At 45.6% G+C, this 21662-nt stretch overlaps 1 protein-coding gene across 7 annotated transcripts in view; it reads right to left on the bottom strand.

Moving 5' to 3' along the window:
* Positions 1-21662, bottom strand: part of HMGXB4 (HMG-box containing 4) — a 200563-nt gene that overhangs the window by 90252 nt on the left and 88649 nt on the right. For 4 of the 7 annotated variants that reach the window (XR_013262344.1, XM_077452399.1, XM_077452396.1 and 1 more), the window contains 3 exons: positions 19225-19289; positions 13425-13530; positions 5462-5658 (listed from right to left, as the gene is read on the bottom strand). Coding sequence is in view for 5 of the 7 variants with exons in the window: in XM_077452399.1 (XP_077308525.1) it covers positions 5462-5658; positions 13425-13530; positions 19225-19289 (368 nt within the window). In the remaining 2 variants the exon portion in view is untranslated. The remainder of the gene's footprint in view (positions 1-5461; positions 5659-13424; positions 13531-19224; positions 19290-21662) is intronic. The other 3 variants (XR_013262345.1, XM_077452398.1, XM_077452401.1) reach the window with 1 other exon arrangement.

The following is a 21662-nucleotide window of genomic DNA, read 5'->3' as shown; positions in this document are numbered from 1 at the left end:
AGGGATGCTGTTCGGTCCTTATCAGGTGAGGGAAAAAAAAAAAAGGGAGAATACTGGGGCGGGGGCTCTCTCAAGGTTTAATAGCTACGCGGTCCTATCAGGTTGCGGAGGCGGAGCCACAACCCATAGGTGTATGCTGCCATGATGCGACAGGAAATTGAGTTTTAGTATTTGATCCCCTACCAACCAATGGAAGAAATACAAAAAAATAAAAAATAAAATCGCTCTCGGTCTGGAGCTCCATGCACGATTTCACCACATAGGGTAAAGTGGATCATGAGAAAAGTGAGGGATCAGCCCAGAACTACACAGGAGGAGCTTATGAAAGATCTCAAGGCAGTTGGGACCCACAGTCACCAAACAAACCATTAGTAACATAATATGCCACTATGTATTTAAATCCCGCAGCTCCTGCAAAGGTCCCCCTCCTCAAGAAGGCACATGTACAGTCCAGTCTGAAGTTTTCCAATGAACATCTAAATGATTCAGAGAAGGATTGAGAGAAAGTGCTGTGGTCAGAGGAGACCAAAATTGATCTCTTTGGCATTAACTCGACTCGCCACATTTGGAGGAGGAAAAATGTTGACTATGGGGGTTATTTACGAAAGGCAAATCCACGCTGCACTACAAGGGCACTGCAAGTGCACTTGGAAGTGCAGTCGCTGTAAATCCGAGGGGGGCATGCAAGGAAAATAAAAAATAGCATTTTGATGATTGGATGAGAAAATGAGCAGAGCTTCCACTCATATCTAACCCTCAGATTTACGACGACTGCACTTCCAAGTGCACTTGTAGTGCATAGTGGATTTGCCTTTCGTAAATAACCCCCTACGACCTTAAGAACACCATCTCTACAGTCAAGCATGGAAGTGGAAACATTGCACTTTGGGGCCGTTTCTCTGCTAAAAAGATACTGGCCAACTTTGCTGCATTGAGGAGCCAATGGACGGGCCATGTATTGTAAAATCTTGGATAAGAACCTTCTTCCCTCAGTCAGAACACTAAAGATGGTTCGTGGATGGGTCTTGAGCATTACAAAGACCAAAAACATATCGCCAGTGCAACAAAGGAATGGCTCAAGAAGCACATTAAGGCCATGGAGTGACCTAGCCAGTTTGCAGACCTTAATCCTATAGAAAATTTATGGAGAGAGCTGAAACTTCGAGTTACCAAGAAACCTTAACGTCCTACCTTTGTGCTTGCCACCAAGTACTAAGTCATGTTTTGCTTGGGGATCAAATACTTTTTTTAGTCACTGAACTGCAACTCAATATAGAACATTGAATCTTTTTTTTTTCTAGATTTTTGGTTGATATTCTGTCTCTATCATTTAAAATACACCTATGATAAAAAAAATTATAGAGCCTTCATTACTTTATAAGTGGGCAAACTTACAAAATCTGCAGGGGATCAAATAATTATTTTCCCACCGAATTGTATATGGCTGTCAAATAGGCCTTGTGACCTATAAAACTTATCGAGGAGGGAGGAAGAAGGAAAGGGGGGAGGAATAGGTAACACATGACATTAATAATCGGATTGTACTACTGTGCAATACACATCTTGTAGTGCACAGACAAAGATGCTACATGCCCTTAAACTCTTCAGCAAAAGACTAACACATTATCTATATACGAAGTCAAGCAAGAGAATAAACAGCGTGATACAGTATCAAAGGCACCAAAAAGTGCATAAGGACACCATGTGACATACAAAGGGTTAGTGTAATGCCGCGTACACACGAGCGGACTGTATGGCGTACTTAGTCCGTCATACAATCCGACGGACAGTCCGTCATACTTTCGACTGAACGGACTTGACCACACACGGATGCACAAACAGTCCGTCGAAAGCTTGCGCGATGACGTGTACAGCGCGTACGACGGGACTAGAAATAGGAAGTCCAATACACAGCAAAGCACCCTTCCGCCGTGTAAATCCTTTCTGGGCATGCGCCATTCTTAGTCCGTCGAACTAGCCTACTGACGAGCGGATTGTCCGCTGAAACCAAAGTACAACGGACAGAATTTCGAAAAATCAAAAATACTTAGTACGCCAGACTGCACACTGAAAAAGTCTGCTGAAGCCCACACACGAGCGGACTGTCCGCTGAAATGTGTTTTGACGGACTAAGTACGCCATACAGTACGCCCGTGTGTACGCGGCATAAGAGGTTCATACTGTGGTATTGGAAAATAAATCATGCATAGACAAAGTACATGCCCTCTATAGGGCTAAGAGTTGTAACAAGTAGTCATACAGACAAATCTAAATGGTGTGCAGGAGACTGGGCCTATAGCCAACTCTAACATCCTGCATCAAGGAAGTTAGTCTGGGAGCTAATCAGATCAAAAAAATAAATGCCCACAGAAATCCTCCATAAAAACTAAAAAACACTCAACCCTTCTTGAAGGATGAAGGAAATTGTGGCACAGGCTAAGACTGTCCAAGGGCTTTAAGTCAACTCAGAGAGATCCAATGGATGACAGCTCTTTCTAGAACTGTAGAAGAGATCTATGCAGATCCACCCTTGATCAGATGCCATTAGAGAGTTGATATAAGTTCATACTAGCATACTACATATTTCAACACATCTAATCTTCAAAATTAGAAGAAGGCCTATGACCTACCGAAAAGCGAATTTTCTCGATCATAAAGGGGTACATCCTTCATTGTGTTTTATGCACATCTTAGAGATGCCATCCTCTAAGAACTTTCACTTACAGCAAATCTATCATTTTGTAAACATATTACAGACAAATAGTTCTGACCTAACAGTACACATCATGTTTGAAAACAGATGTATGCAAGAGACTCAACTACAGGGGTGCGTTTCCATGCTGTACAAACTTTTCATCACCCCAGCTTATAAACTTTAGCAGGTGGCGTAAGAAAGACATTTTGGCAGAGGACTGGCGGTGATGGTGTACCCATATTTACAAAGGCATTCTTAATATTGCTCCGATTAAAGTATTGTATAAAGTTAATGCCAGGTGATACTTGGTCGCTTTTCAAATATGTACCCATGCTTGTTGGCCTCCTGCTTCAGAGGTTGTGGCCAGGTGGGCACGACTCTACACATATGTTGGATGAGGATCCATTCTCTTATATATTCGGTTACTATGGTCAATATCACTAAAAACGCAAGCATTGCCTTGTTGAACAAATCAGTTGAAAGTATCCAGAGACATACAAACTTTAAATTACTTTATATTTTTAGTGGCCAAAATCACTATTGCAACCACATTTAAAAGCCGCCTATCGATTTAGCCCTGATGAGGTGCAAGCTTACTTGGATCATACGGAATGAAAAAACTGAGTGTCTTGCGGGATAAATAATCTCTTTTAGAAAAAAAAAATCTGGTCCCGCTGGCTTACCTACTTGCAAGTTCCAGATGCACGGAGCTCACTTCTAGGTTTGTGAGAGATGGATTCCCAGCCGGACCCACTTCCTTCGTTCTCCTAGTGCTTTCATCCCTCCCCTTGTGTTAAACACAGCAGTGGGTATAGCTGTGCAAAACTCCCAAAATTGTCTTCTGACCCTCACACCTTTTCCACAAGGCTTGGTCAGAAGAAGCATGCTGGTCTAGTGACCCTGGCCTATACCCAGCAGGGACGTTTGCTTATTGCCACTAGTAGAAAAAAAAAGACCAGTCTGGTACATAAAGGGGGGGGGGGGGGCGGTGGTCAAAAAACAACCACTATCAGAAGGGCAAGGTAAGACATAAAAGGGGGTGGGTGAAGGACTACAAACAAAAATCCTTAACCAAGCCTCCTACCACCATGTTGCAAACAACGCATCCCCACTGGATAGAGGAAATGCAATAACTAACCGGTTCGACAGAACAACTTCCTTTTTACAGTGTTTTTTGGTAATGCATTTTCTGTTCAAACCTCTCTCCTATGTGCTGTCTGGGAGAATTGGGGAAAAACAAAATTTTACCAATCTGCAACATGGATCATAGATAAACTCCAGGAAACTTAAAATGATCCCTGTCAGGGTCTACACCATGCACTGGGTGTAAGGACGCCGAGGTATGGTCCACCACTGGAACATAAGGGAGTGCCGTCTGTCAGGTGAGCAGAGGATCATGCAAGTACAATAAAAAATGCCGTTACTGTTCCCTATAGTACAGGGCTCGACAAAACCCGGGCGCCAGGTCGCATTTGCGACTAGAATTAGCGACCTGGCGCCTGTAGCAGCACAGCTAGGGGTATCCTGTCTCCGTGGACCCCCCCCCCCCGGCGTGATCGCGTCGGGCCACGCCGCCGGCGGCCGGTAATTGAGCCCCCGGCTTTGAGGCCTTCTGTGATCCTATGGTTCCTTCTGGAATCTGGTGCCCTCTTGTGGTGGCTGTTGGAATTACAACCAGCAATGCTAATGAGGCTGGCAGGCAGGGCAAGCTCCATCTCCTTCCCTTTACTTAGAACCCCTACATATATATTATATAATTTTTTTTTTTTTATTATTATAACTCTCTAGAGAGTAAAATGGTGGTCGTTGCAATACTGTCTGTCACACTGTATTTGCACAGCGGACTTACAAGCGCACTTTTTTTGGGGAAAAATAAATTATTTAATTTAAAAAAATAAGACAACAGTAACGTTAGTCCAATTTTTTTTTAATATTGTTAAAGATAATGTTACGCCGAGTAAATCGATACCCAACATGTCATGCTTCAAAATTGCGCCCACTCATGGAATGGCGACAAACTTTTACCCTTTAAAATCTCCATAGGCGACGTTTAAAAAATTCTACAGGTTGCATGTTTTGAGTTACAGAGGAGGTCTGGGGCTAGAATTATTGCTCTCACTCTACCGATCGCAGCGATACCTCACATGTGTGGTTTGAACACCGCTTTCATATATGCGTTCGCTTCTGCACGCAAGTTTAGCAGGACAGGGCACGTTTAAATTTTATTTATTTTTTTCTTACTTTAACTTTTATTTTTATTTTTTTCACTGTTCTTTTAAAAAAAATGTGTGTCACTTTTATTCCTATTACAAGGAATGTAAAAATTCCTTGTAATAGAAAAAAATCATGACGGGTCCTCTTATATATGAGATCTGGGGTCAGAGAGACCTCACATCTCATATTTACACTAAAATGCAATTTAAAAAAAATTCGTCATTTGAAAAAAAATAAAACAAAATGTCCCTCTAAGAGCTATGGGCAATGACTTGGAGACAGGTGGGGGGCTGGGGGCGCTATCTTCCCCTCACTTGTTTCCATGTCAGGCCAGGGACAGGTCCAGATCACCGTCACGGACCTGGCTCCTAACTTTTTTAGCTGGCTCCTAGATTCCAAACAAATTTGTCAACCCCTGCTATAGTAAACAAGCATAGCCCCACTTCAAGGTAGAATTTTAGGTTTTCTGGAGTTTTAATGCCTGCAATATTTAATTGTATATTTTGTGTACATATTAACTTGTGTAAAATATTCATTTTTGTAGTAACCTACAGGGTTTTTGCAGATCATCACCTCAGTTTCTTGTAGTCTATGTCCAATCAGGCTCAAGGACTCGCCCAACAGCTGTAGATGGGCTGCCACATCGATTGGCTCTGTGTCAGGGACTTTGGCAGGTGAAGAAGAGAAAGACAGAGTACTACTTGAGGACTTCTTATGGGGTGAATGAAGGCCCGAGGTAGAAGATGAACCTAGAGAACAAGCACACACAAATGACAAAAAAAAAATGTTTTTTATAACAGCTTACCTGTAAAATCCTTTTTTTGGAGTACATCATGGGACACAGCGACATAGTTATTGACTATATAACTATATATTGACTATATGGGTATATAGGCACCTTCAGGTGATGGACACTGGTATACCCAATACAGGAAGTTCACACCCTATATAACCCCTCTTCCTACCAGGAGTACCTCAGTTTTTGTAGCAGAGCAATACAAACCCCTAAACCCCAGAAAGAGGGGAGGGACCTCTGTGTCCCGTGATGTACTCCAAGAAAAGGATTTTACAGGTAAGCGGTTAAAAAAAATCCTATTTTCTTTATTGTACATCACGGGACATAGAGCCATAGTTATTAACTATATGAGACGTCCCATAGCAATGCTATTTGAGGGGAGGGAGACACAACCCATAGGGCACCCTCAGACTTGAGGACCTATACTGCTGCCTGCAGCACACTGCGCTCAAAGGCGATTTCCACCTGATAAAACTTGGTGAATGTACTGAAGACCAATTTGCAGCCTTACAAATCTGAGCCATGGAGGCCTGGTGACACACTGCCCAAGAAGCACTAACCACTCTGATTGAGTGCGCTTTGACTTGAAAAGGTGGAATCTTACCCCTTAAATCATAAGCCTGAATTATAACTTGCCAAATCCACTTAGTGACAGTGGATTTCGACGCTGACTGAACTTTCTTAGGACCTTCTGGCAGTACAAATAAGACATCAGTCTTCCGGATCGGGGCAGTCGTCTTTAAATAAACTTTGACCGCTCTCACCACATAGTTACATAGTTAGTCAGGTTGAAAAAAGACACAAGTCCATCCAGTTCAACCACAAAAAAAATAATAATATCATACAATCCCATATACCTAATGCTATACCCACAGTTGATCCAAAAGAAGGCCAGCAGAGCATGATCCAATTTGCTAAAGAAGGGGGAAAAAATTCCTTCCTGATCCCCCGAGAGGCAATCGGATTTTCCCCGGATCAACTTTACCTCTAAAATGTTAGTACCCAGTTATATTATGTACATTTAGGAAATAATCCAGGCATTTCTTGAAGCAATCTTCTGAGCTGGCCAGAACCACCTCTGCAGGGAGTCTATTCCACATTTTCACAGCTCTTACTGTGAAGAAACTTTTCCGTATTTGAAGATGAAATCTCTTTTCCTCCACATCAAGACAATGAAGTGACTTCTCTTCCCGAGAACATGGTTTTGGAAAAAACTATGGCAGGACAATATCTTGGTTCAGGGGAAAACCTGAGACCACTTTAGGCATAAAACTTGAACGAGGATGTAACACGACCCTGTCCTCGTCAATAATCAAATATGGCTTTTTACAAGAAAGAGCAGCCAATTCCAAAACCTTCCTTGCTGAGGATATAGCAACCAAGAACACCAACTTCCTTGTCAGAAGAACTAAGGGAGTATGCTGTTTCGGTTCAAATGGCTGTGATTGTAACACTGGCAAAACTAAGTTCAAGTCCCAAAAGTTCAAGGGAGGTCTGAGTGGCGGATTAAGCCACATCACCCCTTGCATAAAAACCCAGACCAAAGAATGTGAAGCGAGTGGTCTTTGAGGCTAGGTTCACACTGCTGCGATGCGGGAACGCTGCAAATCCACTGCGGGTTCCGGCATCGCATGTCTCCCGGCGGCCGTTCACACTGCCCTATGCGAACTGCTGGGAGTGTCAATTAACAGTTAATGACACCTCCAAATCAGTTTGCATATCGCAGTGCGATCTGCAAACTCGGATAGGAATCGGATCGCGTGGTGTGAACACCCATGCGATCCGATTGTGCTGCGGACCAAAAAAAGGGTCCTGTACGAGTTTGTGGCGCATGCGATGCAAATTCAGCCATACTATCTGTATGGCTGAAATCGCATCTCATAGAGATCGCATGTGATTTGCACTGCAGTGCGGTGTGAATCACATCCGATCTCGGACATCGCAGCAGTGTGAACCTAGCCTGAAATAAGAACGATAAAGTTGAGACTTGGCCCTTGATAATACTCAAGGCCAGCTTCATCTCTACCCCTATTTGTAGAAAGGCAAGAATTCTGCCTATGTTGTACTTCCAAGGGTGCCAAGTCTTGGACTCGCACCAGGAAACATAAGCCCTCCAAACTCTATAATATATAGTTCTGGAAGCTGGCTTCCTTGCATTAATCAAGGTAGAGACAACTGACACGGAAGGCCCACATTTCTTCAGAATGTTGGTTTCAATAGCCAAGCCGTTACAGTTTGTAAGGTTGGATGGAATATAGGCCCCTGTGAGAGTAGGTCTGGCCCTAGTGGAAGGGACCATGTATCCTCCACCGCCATCTTTACAATTTCCACATACCAGGACCTTCTGGGCCATGCTGGGGCTAACAGAATTAATGTCTTTCTTTAAAGCTTAATCCTGCAAAGAAGCAGTGGCAGCAACTGAATAGGGGGGAATGCATAAATCAGTGAGAACTGATCCCACGGGGTCACCAACACATCTGTTCTGCGTGCGAGTGAATGTCCTGGAAAACAAGTTGACCAACTTCATGTTGAATCTGGACGCCAGAAGATCTACGTCCGGAGTCCCCTATCTTTGGCACAAAGCATGAAAAATGAAGGGACCATTCACCCGAGAGCAACTGCTGGCAGCTCAAGAAGTCCTCCTGCCAATTTTTTACTCCCGGAATGAAAACTGCTGATAGGCACAGAACATTCCTTTCGGTCCATGTTAGGATATGGTTCACCTCCCTCTGTGCTGCAAGACTCTTGGTGCCTCCTTGGTGATTGATGTAAGCCACAGCTGTGGCATTGTCGGATTGGATCCTGACAGGACAACCTCGTAACCTGAATGTCCAGGCCTTCAGAGCCAGACCCACTGCCTGAATCTCCAGAATGTTGATGGGCAAGGTCTTTTTGGTTCCTGACCATTGTCCCTGGACAGTTGTCTTTTCTAACACTGCTTCCCAACCTGAAAGGCTGGCATCTGTCATTACCACCTTCCAAAATACCAGTCTGAATGATTTTCCTTTCAGCAGATTCTGGGTTACCAACTACCAACTGAGGCTTTGGGACACCCTTGGGAGAGTCGCATTGGCAAGTCTAAGGCTTGAACCGTTTGTTCCAAGCAGATTGGATACTGTTTTTCAACAATCTCGAACGGAATTGAGCACAGGGAACCGCTTTGAATGAAGCCACCATCTCCCATAACAACCTCATGCAAAGGCGAATGGAGGAATTTCCTTTCAACCTTACCATTTGCACCAGCTCCCTTATGGAGCTGATCTTTGTCTGAGGCAAGAAAACCTTTTTCTGGGCTGTGTCTATGATCAGACGCAGGTACTCCAGCCTTTTTATTGGTTTTAACCACTTGCCGACCAGCGCACGACCATGTACGTCGACAGAATGGCACGGGCAGGCAAATGGGCGTACATGTACGTCCCTTTAAATTTGTCACCCTGCCATCGGGAGCGCGCCGCCGCTGGCGCGCTCCGGCGCTGGTTGGGACCCCCGTGAGTCCGGTCGCGGGACCCGCGGACTCGATCGCCGCGGGCATCCCCGCGATCGTCTCACGGAGCGGCCGAATGGAGAAGTGCCGTTGTAAACAACATTTCTCCATTCTGCCTAGCAACTAGTGACGCTGATCTCTGCTCCATGTGATTGGAGCAGAGATCAGTGTTCACTAAATGAAAGCCCAACCCCCCCACAGTTAGTAACACACCCCTAGGAACACTTAACCCCTACACTGCCACCCACTGGTTAACCCCTTCACTGCCAGTGTCATTTACACAGGAATCACTGCATTTATATAGCAGTGATTACTGTATAAATGACAATGGTCCCAAAAATGTGTCAAAAATGTCAGATGGGTCCCCCACAATGTCGCAGTCACAATAAAAATCGCTGATCGCCGCCATTACTAGTAAAAAAAAATAATAAAAAATTATTAATAAAAATGCTATAAAACGATCCCTATTTTGTAAACGCTATAACTTTTGCGCAAACCAATCAATCGCTTATTGCGATTTTTTTTTACAAAAAATATGTAGAAGAATATGTATCGGCCTAAACTGAGGGAAAAAAAATTTTTTTTTATATATTTTTGGGGGATATTTATTATAACAAAAAGTAAAAAATAATGCGTTTTTTTCAAAATTGTCGCTCTATTTTTGTTTATAGCGCGAAAAATAAAAACCGCAGGGGTGATCAAATACCACCAAAAGAAAGCTCTATTTGTGGGAAAAAAAGGACGTCAATTTTGTTTGGGAGCCACGTCGCACGACCGCGCAATTGTCAGTTAAAGCGACGCAGTGCCGAATCGCAAAAAGTGGTCTGGTCTTTGACCAGCAAATTGGTCCGGTCTGAAAGTGGTTAAGGAAGACTTTTCTAGGTTGAGAATCCACCCCAGATTTTCCAGGTATTTGATTGTAATGCGCATGCTTTGCTCCAAGCGAGCCACCAACTGGTCTATTAGCAATAGATCGTCTAATGCCTTGCACACACGATCAAACAATCCGGTGGAAAAGTCCGGCGGACAATCCCGCCGTGTGGGCCCCGGTGGACTTTTTTTTACCCAAAAGTCCGGCGGACTAAGAAAGTATTTTTGCACTCCAATCTGTCCGCTGGACTCGCATTTCGGCAGACAATCCAGCCGTGTGTGTGTGCAGTCCTCCATACTTTTGAAATGAACGGACTTTTCCCGCCCGGAGAAAAGTCCGCTCATTTTGAGCACGTCTCCAGGTAGCCGGGACCAGCGAAGGAGGCGTCGCTGGCCCCGTCACCTGGTATGGACTTAAAGGGGAATCCCTACGCCAAAATAATCGGTGTTGGGGTCCCCCCCAGGTCCATATCAGACCCTTATCCGAGCACCCTACCCGGCTGGCCAGGAAAGGGGGTGGGAACGAGCGATCGCCCCCCCCCCCCCACCCCAAAGCACCTTGTCCCCATGTTGATGAGTACAAGGGCTTCTTCCTGACAACCCTGGTCGTTGGTTGTCGGGGTCTACGGGCGGGGGGCTTATCAGAATCCAGGGGCCCCCTTTAATAAGGGGGCCCCAGATACTGGCCCCCCACCCTATGTGAATGAGTATGGGGTACAATGTACCCCTACCTATTCATCTGTGAAAAAAAAATGTAAAAAAAAAAAAACACACAAGGGTTAAAATTGTTTATTGCACAGCTCTGTCATTGTGACCGGAGAAAGCGACGAGGCAACATCTCCAGAAGAGAAGAACAGAAGAGAAGAACAGAAGGCCAGAAGACAGCGGCGACAGAAGACCGGGCCACCGCTTGTAAAAGAGCTAGAAGAAGGCGCGGTGGCCTGGCAAGAAGAACCGAAGAGGTGGGACAAGACCCCCAAAGTCAGAAGAAGAGGGCAGCGACGAAGAAGAAAGCCGGGCTCCTCCACTAGTAAAAGAGATAGCAGAAGATAACGGAGGAGTCCGGCGAGAAGACCCCCGAAGACGGAAGAAGACCCCCGGAGCTGTGCAATAAACTATTTTAACCCTTGTGTGTTGTGTTTTTTTTTACATTTTTTTCACAGGTGAATGGGTAGGGGTACATTGTACCCATACTCATTCACATAGGGTGGGGGGCCGGTATCCGGGGCCCCCTTATTAAAGGGGGCTCCTGGATTCCGATAAGCCCCCCGTCCGCAGACCCCGACAACCAACGGCCAGGGTTGTCGGCAAGAGGCCCTTGTCCTCATCAACATGGGGACAAGGTGCTTTGGGGTGGGGGGACAGCGCGGCCCCCCTTCCCCAAGGCACCCCCCATGTTGAGGGCACGCGGCCTGGTACGGCTCAGGGGGGGTGCTCGCTCGTCCCCACCCCCTTTCCTGACCGGCCGGGGTAGCGTGCTCGGATAAGGGTCTGATATGGACCTGAGGGGACCTCCACGCCGATTTTTCGGTGTAGGGGTTCCCCTTTAAGTTAATACCAGGTGACGGGTCCAGCGACGCCTCCGTCGCTGGCTCCAGCTACCTGGAGACGCGCTCAAAATGAGCGGACTTTCCTCCGCGTGTGTGGGCAAGTCCGTTCATTTCAAAAGTACGGCGGATAGTCCGGCGGACTTAGTACGCCGTATTAGTCTGCTGAAAAAGTGCCATGTGTGGGCAAGTAGCTTGTTCGGAAAGTCTGGCAGAAAGTCCGTCAGATAATTTGCTACGTGTGTACGCGGCATTAGTATGCCAAGACTGTTATGTCTTGAGCCCTTAACCTGGCTAGAGGTGGAGCCAGAACCGTGTAAACACCCGAGGTGCTGTAGCTAGCCCGAAGGGCAAGGCTACAAACTGAAATTGATGCTGTTCTACCTCGAACTGCAGAAACCTTTGGTGAGCAGGAAATATAGGGACATGCGGATATGCATCTCTGATGTCGAAAGACACCAGAAGTTCTCCTCCTTGTAGGATAGAAACCACCGACCTGATGGACTCCATGCGAAAAGAGTGCGTCTGAAGGAACGGATTTCGATTTTTTTAGATCTAGAATGGGTCTGACATCTCCATTCGGTTTGAATAAGACCCCAAACCTTGCTCTTCTGTGGGGATTTGTATGATCACCCCTTGAGGCAGTAATCAGTCTAGTGCCCGAAACAGGGATTGCATTTTCCCTGAATCATTGGGAACGTTTGACCTCAGAAAACGAGACGGTGGAAACTCCCGAAACTGGAAAAGAACACGCCGTTTGCAAACTTTGTTCTAGATGAGGAATCCCCCCTGGCTGGCCGAGACAAAACATGCTGTTAGCTGGGACACAGAGCTGACTGAGAAGCAACGTACCAGGTATGTGCATTTACTCCCTCTAGTGGAGCCTTTAAGGCATGACAACAATTTAGTCAGGGAAGAAAAAACCATAGGTGGACTTTTTACAGTTCCTAGGCTTCTTCTCTTACCTTATCCTCACTGCAGGATACTGCTGAAGACAGACAGATCCAAACTTCACCTATCACCGCGGGCTGTGTTAGCAAACCTTCAAGGGCCAGGTCCCTTTTTTTGGATTCCACTCCTTTGGACCTGTATTAGCACCCTGCCAGGAAAAACTTTAGGTAATGTACTGACCAAAAACCCTGGGTCCTGGAGTCCAACCCTACAAGAAGAGGCGTTACAGGCAAAACATCTTTCTTCATATATGAGGCCAGGGTACCATTCACCTTGGCCTCAGTGGCACTTTGGATGGATCCGGTCTGGTGAGGCTTTTTAAATTCAGTAAGGATCCCTCCAGTGTAGCTCTTTAGAGCACATCTTCACTTGTGACCAACACCTTAGACACTGACAAAAAAAACAAAAACTGAGGTACTCCTGGTAGGAGGAGGGGTTATATAGGGTGTGAACTTCCTGTATTGGGTATACTAGCGTCCATCACCTGAAAGTGCCTATATACCCATATAGTTAATAACTATAGCTCTGTGTCCCGTGATGTACGATAAAGAAAATAACAAAAATTACTACACTTTACAGATCCGGAGTTAAATGACTAAACAGTCTGTGTTTGATGTTTTCAAGGCAACCTATGCATAAACTACAGAGACAGGGTCTGACTTCACTAACTGAAGTTGTTCTAGTTAGTGAAATAAAGTGTTGGAAGTTAATGGTCTAAAATAGCAAGCAAGCAACTAGTGATGGTAAAGAAGCAGGGGAAATGGTAGGCCATTACTTTCTATCAGAGCAAGGTTTTCTTATTTCTTGCATATTAAATGATACATCTTTGCACATTCCTAGCAGAGGGCAAAACAAACACCTGAATACCTTTGCTCTTTGAAGAGGACTCTGTAGGGCTAGACTTGCGTTTCACAGTAGTGGCCTCTGCTTTGTTTTGCTTGTGCTGAAGATACTGAGCCTTCTGTTTCCAGACCTGCAGACAGGATGAACAGAGTTTAGAATTCAATATACAGGTGCATCTTAAAAAATGTGAATATCATCAAAAAGTTTATTTTAGTAGTTCAACCCAAAAAGTGAAACTCATTATTTAGATTCATTACACAGAGTGATACATTTCAAGCATATCTTTTTTTTTTTTCTTTTTTATTCAAACAGGTTTTTATTAGAAAAAACTAAAATTTACAAATACATTTTCACAGGAAATGTCTGATGTGATTGACTATGTTACCAACAAGTGTTTAGATCAGACATCCAATATATAAGTTGCATGGTTAGACACGTGTTAACACATATAACGATAGAATAGTCAGATTGTGTGTGTTACATCTTGTATTCAGTTTTCTCAATACATGTGGTGTATAGAGTAGCGGTGAAGAATGGAGGATGTGAGGTCTTGGCTGGGCAAAGATAGTCCTATCAGCTGAGGGTTTCTGAAGCCTGCAGTCATCTATCCCACATTTTAGCATACTTAAATGGGCAGCCCCTAGGTGTATAGATAAGCTTTTTATACAATAGACTGTTTACTTCTGACAGCCATGCACCAAACTCGGGTGGGGTGACCCTCATCCACTGCCTTGCTATAACTTTTCTTGCAGAGAATAGTGTTTGTTCAGAAATATTTTGGTTTATTTATTGGTATCCGGTTCTGGGTAGATCCCCAGAAGACACAGCTTAGGGTGCAAGGTAAGGGGAGAGCCCAATGTGTCATGAAGAAACTGCACAACCTGTGTCCACAAGCCATGGATCCTGGAGCAACTCCAGTAAGTGATAAAACGTTCCCGATGCTTGGTTGCACATTTTGCAGTGGGCAGGTTGGTCCCGCTTTTATCTAGATATTAGTGGGGTAAGGTATGATCAGTGAATGATATAAATCTGCGTGAGTCGGTCAGAAAGTTTGGGGGACACCAATTTGCAGGTGTCAAGAGCATCACTCCATTCCTCATCCTCCATTGCCCCTACAGCCTCCTCCTATATAGTTTTCAATGCATAAGCTGACCTAGAGGAGGAGGGTCGTAGCAACATGCTATAAAAAAATTGAGATCCGTTTTTGGGGATATGAGCTTTGCATCACCTCCATAAAGGGGTTATTGTAAAGTTGAGGGGTACCAATTGGGACTCATGTTCTGAAAGCACGACGGATTTGTAGATATTTGAAAAACATGCGGGGTGATAAATCATACTCTGCCCTCAGTCTGTTCTCCATTGTGGGTTAGGTGGTAGAGGTAAAAGATCCTTTTGGATCTCCACAGCTCAGAGTCTGGGATTGAGCAGAACTCTGGAAGGGCCGTAACGGAGTATGCTTATGTAAAAGGAGTAGCTGAAGCTCGTCTGTCACAAGGTCCCAAATTTGCTTGTGATGGTAGAGTAGTGATGTTCTGTCATTCATTGGCCCTGTGGCCTTAACTTTCCCTGTAACAGCAACTATGGTGTCCCCAGTTGAGTGTGCTCATTTGGGGCATAGAAAGGTCAAGAATCTAGTCCTGTCCGTTTTGTCTATGTGGAACAGCTGTGCAGCAGGGAGTGCAAAAGCACGTAAAGAATTTTGGGCAGTAGCACCATTTTAACGAAGATTATGCGCCCCATAAACCCCAACGGTAGCCTGTGCTAGACCTGGGTTGTGTGTTTAAGCATTTCAAATAGAGGTTATGCATTAAGCATAGTGTAGTCAGCAGGCGCCCAGGAGATGTGTATACCCAGATACTTGATGCAATCCAGGGCCTGGTTGCACGTGGTTGGAAAACTGTCCAAAAGGAAGTATTTGAGATTTATCCCAATTAATTTTGAGTCCTGAGAAGGAACCAAAAGTGTTCTATCACAGACAAGGCTATGGGAAGTGCACCTATGGAGCCGTCAGTGTATGTGCTAACCTTCTCTGTTGTGGGTCCTACATAAAGTCCTACAATGCAGAGATGGGAGCATAGTACTATAGATAAGGGTTCTGCTGCAAGAGCATACAGCAAGGGAGACAAGGGACCCCTCCTTGGCGTGTGGCTCTGGCAAGGGGGAACTGTTCAGAGGTCCACCCGTTGGCCATCACTTTAGCCATGGGCTCTGGTACAGCAGTTGTACCCATTTTAATAATTTAGGGTCCTAAGGTGGGTAAAGAAATGGCGCATATCCAGGGTTCCCGAGCCCACGGAATAAGAGTTAGTCGAGTGGGAAATTAGAGAAAGCACAAAGATGAATAAAAGACACTTAGCTGAAAGTTTCCCTGTGTTCAAGTCAGGAAATGGCTGCATCCAGATCAAAAAAGTGCACTCTGTCATCCCCCTCCACCCGAAGGCGGGCAGGGAAAACCATGTGCTTGATACAGAGGCGTCTTTTAGTTTCTGTGAAACTTTTGCATCTGTGGTGTACCTCTGCAGAGAAATCCAGGAACACCACTATCATCTTGTTGCCATAAGGAATATTTCCCTTCTCCCTGTTTTAGCGCAGTATAGTGCCCCGATCTCAATAATTAAGGAATTTTGCAATGAATGTGCGAGGTGGGGCCCCAACTGGAGGTGGTCTCCGAGACATACAGTGGGCTCGTTCAACAACAAACGTAGGGGAAAAGCCCTCCTTACCGTATGTAGTGCACAGGAGTTACTCCAGGCAGTCCGATAAAACTTAGGTTGCTCTTTGAGCCCGTTTTCCATTTTGTCCTGCTTTTGGAGCAATTTATTCACTTGTCTGTCTTTCCCCCACAGTGCTCAGCCGAGTTTCTGTGTCTTTAACCCTGTCCCTCAGTTTCTGAAAGTCTTGCCTCACCGGGGAGATATCCACCTTTACTTCCTCGATCCTGACAGTCAAGGTGGTTTGGCAGGACGTTATGGCTTCTTGGCAGGCAGTGATGGCATCAAGTACCTTCGCTGTGTCAGCCCCTGTAGCAGTCCCCTCTCCCAGCGTGGCGCCACCATCTTGCTCCAGGGGATCCTGGTCTGTTCGCCGGTATTTGTCCAGTTTGGCCACCGCCTCAGCATTTTTCTGCTGCTTAGACATGATCACAGGGGGGCCGGGTGTGCAGGCAGCCAAAAACAGGTGGATTGTGGGTGATAAATTCCCAGGATATGTCGATCAGGATATCGGGCCAGCGGAGCTAAGCTCACCAGGGTCCTACTTCATACCGCTCTGGGCCACACCCTGCACGTCTTTCTTTTAATTTTGATGATTACAGCTTTGAGCTAGTGAAAACCCAAAATTCACTATCTCTGAAAATTTGATTATTACATAAGACAAATAAAAAAAAAAAAAAAAAGCTTACTTTTTGGTTTACTGAAAAATCCATGAACAATATGTCCTTTTGCATAAATTACTGCATCAATGCAGCGTCATATGGTGACAATCAGCCTGTGGCACTGCTGAGGTGTTATAGAAGCACCAGTTTCTTCGATAGTGGCTTTTAGCTCATCTGCATTGCTGGGTCTGGCGTCTCTCATCTTCCTCTTGACAATACCCCACAGATTCTCTATGGCAGGGGTCATCAACCCCCGGTCCCCGGCCCACTACCGGGCCGTGGCCCTTCTGCAGGTGGCCACAAGGGACATGCTGGGCTACCGGCATGAGAGCACTGGGTGGATGGAAGAAGCGAGCGGGCAGGCAGGCAAGCAGAGATTATATCATCTCTCTCCGCCCCCTCTGCATCACCGCTCTTCCGCCCTCAAAGCCAGTGCTCTGTCTCAGTGTCGGAGGTGCAGTGGGGAGCAGAGAGATGACATCATCTCATACTGCCTGACCGCTCTCCTGCGGCTCCTCTGTGTGTGAAAACATATATATTCTTTGTTCAGCGGCGCAAATTGCCTGCCCCCCCCCCCCCCGGACAGCTAATCAGGAATGTCAAAAGGGTGGAGCCAGAGACTGACAGCCGAAGGAGTCCCGGAACCTCCCTCTGCCAGATGAGACCAGCTGCAGCATGAGGAGAGAGACACCCGGCAACACAGAGATGTGACATCATCAGTGACAGGTGAGCTGTGTGTGGAAGTACAGATAAGGTGTGTTGGGACTTGTAGTTCACCCCCTCAGCTGTCTGCCTGACATACCACAAGGGGCGCTCCACTCACTCCGCATCTGGTGAGAGGCAACATGGCAGGTGGCAATCCACATCTTGTGGCAGGCAGTGTGGCAGGTGATGTGGCAAGTGACATTCCGCATCTGGTGACATGCAGTGTGGCAAGTGACTATACACATCTAGTAGCAGGCGACAGTGGCAAGTGACTACATTATGGCGAGTTGAACTATTTCATTTATTACTGCAATGTAATAATAGAAATAATGCGCTTCAATCACCCCGACACCATATCAAGCATGGTGCCATTATGATTGAATGACTATTACCAGCCATTGCCCGTGAAAAATCGGTCCTTGGCATAATTTTCATCCACACAGCCGGTCCCCGGTGCCAAAAAGGTTGGGGACCACTGCTCTATGGGGTTTAGGTTAGGGAAGTTTGCTGGCCAATCAAGCACCGTGTGGCAGTGTGGGCAGGTGCCAAGTCCAGCTGGAAAATAAAATCAGCATATCCATAAAGCTGAACCGCATGGCTGAGCTTACTTTGGACTTGAAACACAATAGACCAACACCAGTAGATGACATGGCATCCCAAAACATCACGTACTGTGGTAAATTTTTCATTTCATTTGGAAATCAAGTGTCTGAAGGAAGAGTGGAGAGGCACAGAATCCAAGTTGCATGAAGTCCAGTGTGAAGTTTCCACAGTCAGTGATTTGGGGAGCCATGTCATTTGCTGGTGTTGGTCTACTGTGTTTTATCAAGTCCAAGATCAGCGTAGCCCTCTATCAGGAAATTCTAGAGCACTTTATGCTTCCCACTGCTGACCAGCTTTATGGAGATGCCGATTTCATTTTCCAGCAGGATTTGGCAGCAGCCCACACTGACAAATGTGTGACTACCCGGTTTAATGTTCGTGGCATCACTGTGCTTGATTGGCCAGTAAACTCGCCTGACCTAAACCCCATGTAGAATCTGTGGGGTATTGTCAAGAGGAAGATGAGAGACACTAGACCCAGCAATGCAGATGAGCTGAAGGCTGAAGGCCACCATCAAGCAACCTGAGCTTCCATTACACCTCAGCTGTGGCGCAGGTTGATCGCCTTCATTGCCACGCCGCAGCAATTCACGCAAGAGGAGCCCCGACCAAGTATTGAGTGCATATCATACTGCGCATGGACGTACTTTTCAGTAAGCTAACATTTCTGTATTAAAATCCTTTTTTTTTTATTGGTATTGTATAATAATCAGATTTTCTGACATATAAAATTTCGGGTTTTCACTAGTTGTAAGCCATGATCATCAAAATTAAAAGAAAAAATGCTTGACATATACGACTCTGTGTGTAATGAATCTTTTCAGTAAGCTAACATTTCTGTATTAAAATCCTTTTTTTTTTATTGGTATTGTATAATAATCAGATTTTCTGACATATAAAATTTCGGGTTTTCACTAGTTGTAAGCCATGATCATCAAAATTAAAAGAAAAAATGCTTGACATATACGACTCTGTGTGTAATGAATCCATAAAATATATGGAGTTTCACCCTGTGAATTTAATTACTGAAGTTAACTTTTTCATGATATTCAAATTTTTTGAGATGCACCTGTATAGACAAACCTCAATTAACATACAAGCTTAGAACACACAGAGCTTCCTTCTTTTACAGTTTTCACTTACAAGTTTATCCTTTTCTGGTAGTTGTTTCCACACTTCAGCCAACTTCTTACTAAGTTCTCCAAAGTCTGGCAACAGATTAAAAAGAAAGATTAAAGTGGTTGTAAACCTCAGACATGAAATATGACCAAGCATATCCCTCTATATAGTGTATAGTGTATACTTGTCTCAATCCAGAACACTTATGCTGCGTACTCACGATCAGACTATCCGGCGGACAATCCGCCGGTCTTTCCAAATGAACGGACTTGCCCACAAATGCACTAAAGTCTGTTCATTTTTAACGTGAGTTGAGGTACGAGGAAACTAACAAAGGAAGTCAATGTCGTTGCCTCCATCGGAGAGATTGACACCTTGCGAACCCCGTCGCATGGGTTTTAGGGGTAACCCCTACTCTGAAAAAACGTCCCTCCTCCCCCTCCCATCACCCGGTGACCTGCGCCCATTATGCCTATATAAGTCGCCGCAACACGTCCCTGGCATTACAGCCGGAGAGAGCGTTATGTCAACATCGGAAGGAAGAAGAAGAAGGTGACTGCGAACGAGAAGATCGGGCCAACGCTAGTAAAAGAGCTGGAAGAATAGAGTGGAGGAACCTGGCAGAAGAAGCGAAGAGCGAGAGAAGAGGCTGGAAAGCACAGAGAAGTCGGAAGAAGACCCCCGCAGGGCCCCCCCCCTTCCCCAAAGCACCCACCCCCCCATGTTGAGGCGCGTGGCCTGGTATGGTTTGGGGGGGGCGCTCACTTGTCCCCTGCCCCTTTCCTGACCGGCTGGGCTGCGTGCTCGGATAAGAGTCTGGTATGAACTTTGGGGGGGACCCCACGCCATTTTTTTGACCAGGCTACGGGGCTAGGAAGGTGTCAATCTCGCCAATGGAGGCGGCGACATTGACTTCCTTCGCTAGTCCCGTCGTACCTGAAGTCACGTTCAAAATGAACGGACTTTAGTCCGTGTGTGGGCAAGTCCGTTCATTTGAAAAGTCTTCTTTCAAAGTCCACTGGACTTTTGGGAAGAAAAAGTCCGCCGGAGCCCACACATGGGCATCTGATCGTGTGTACGTGGCATAAGTGTCATTCCTGTCGTTTTTCTGACACAAAGGGAAAAAAAGGTGACTGGGAGGCAGCTTCGGCACACAGCCTGCCCCTTTACATAGATCAGCTCTCCTTCCCTGAGCTCTGCAGATCATAATTTCAGTTCTCTGCCTCCTTTTTTCTGAACTCTCACACAATCTTTAATAAATTGGACTTTGAACAAACGTAGAGAAGAGATGGCTGCAGATAAACTTACGTCGGAGGATTTGTTTCATTTCTGCGTATCACCTGATGCCACTTCACTGGGTATATGCAATGATTTAAAACCCAGAAGGTGAGACAAAAGGAAAAAAGGGAAAAAAATAAAAGTAAAAATAAATAAAAAGGATAACGAACTATCATCTCAAATATACCTCGGGGAGACAAAAAGACTTCCCATAGTGCAAAATTGCAAAACTGCTTTTAATCTCAATAAAAGTCAATTAAAATCACACTCACATGGACCAACTTAAAAACAAGCACTTCGAACAGAAATTTCACTTCCTCACAGGCATCGGTGAGCACACTGGATGCTGGCTTGGTTAATAGCATAAGCACTGTCCATATAAATGGTAGCTGTGTGGTACCTGACAGCAGACAACCAAACTTGAAAGCAGTGCCAAACAGTAACATCCAGTCCTTTCACTTGTGTGTCCTCCTCCCTCCGCCTTAACTTTGCTCCTTACTGTGTACAACAATCGCCGTATAGCCACGCCCCGACATGTTTCGTCAATTAGACTTCCTCATGGGATTGGCTATCTAGCTCTTACAACACTCCTTTTATTTAGATTCTCAGGCGACCCTCCCATAATGGTACACAAAGCCCCACCCCTCACATGCCACCCAATTGGACGTTAACCACTTGCGACGAGCAGTTCCCGTTCAGTACCGCCCCAATCTCCTCCCCCCTATGTCTAGAAATAACCATCCACCTCTACGGGTTAAATAATGTTCCTTCTCCACCTGCACAAAGAGCATAAGTAATCACCGCACATTCGTGGACCTCCGGAAATCTTATTACACCCACCTTTCATTTCGATTGATGGATTCCTATCCTCCGGTCACTAGAGGATTGTTTGTATTTCCCTCACGCATGCGCGGACTTCCGAGGGAGCCCTTTCACAAAGCAATCCGATTGGTCCTATCTCCCAACACCTGTACAGCTCCGTCATCCCGCTCGCGCATGCGCATGGTCCCGAACCGCCCACTCCACCCAAACCTTCTAATACACCCAGATTCCAGTCATAAACTGCGCAGGCGCCGGTTCCCATAACACACTGAACAGTGAAGATCTCAGTCTCCTCCCCATCCACGCCCCGCTAGCTAGAAGGGGAAGGTCAGCGGTCCAATCTAGATACTCCCAGTGATCAG

This window comes from Lithobates pipiens, unplaced genomic scaffold (assembly GCF_037356315.1).
Source record: "Lithobates pipiens isolate NorthernLeopardFrog02 unplaced genomic scaffold, aLitPip1_a1.2 Scaffold_23, whole genome shotgun sequence".
Lineage (NCBI taxonomy): Eukaryota > Metazoa > Chordata > Amphibia > Anura > Ranidae > Lithobates > Lithobates pipiens.
This window is presented reverse-complemented; position numbering and strand designations above follow the sequence as displayed.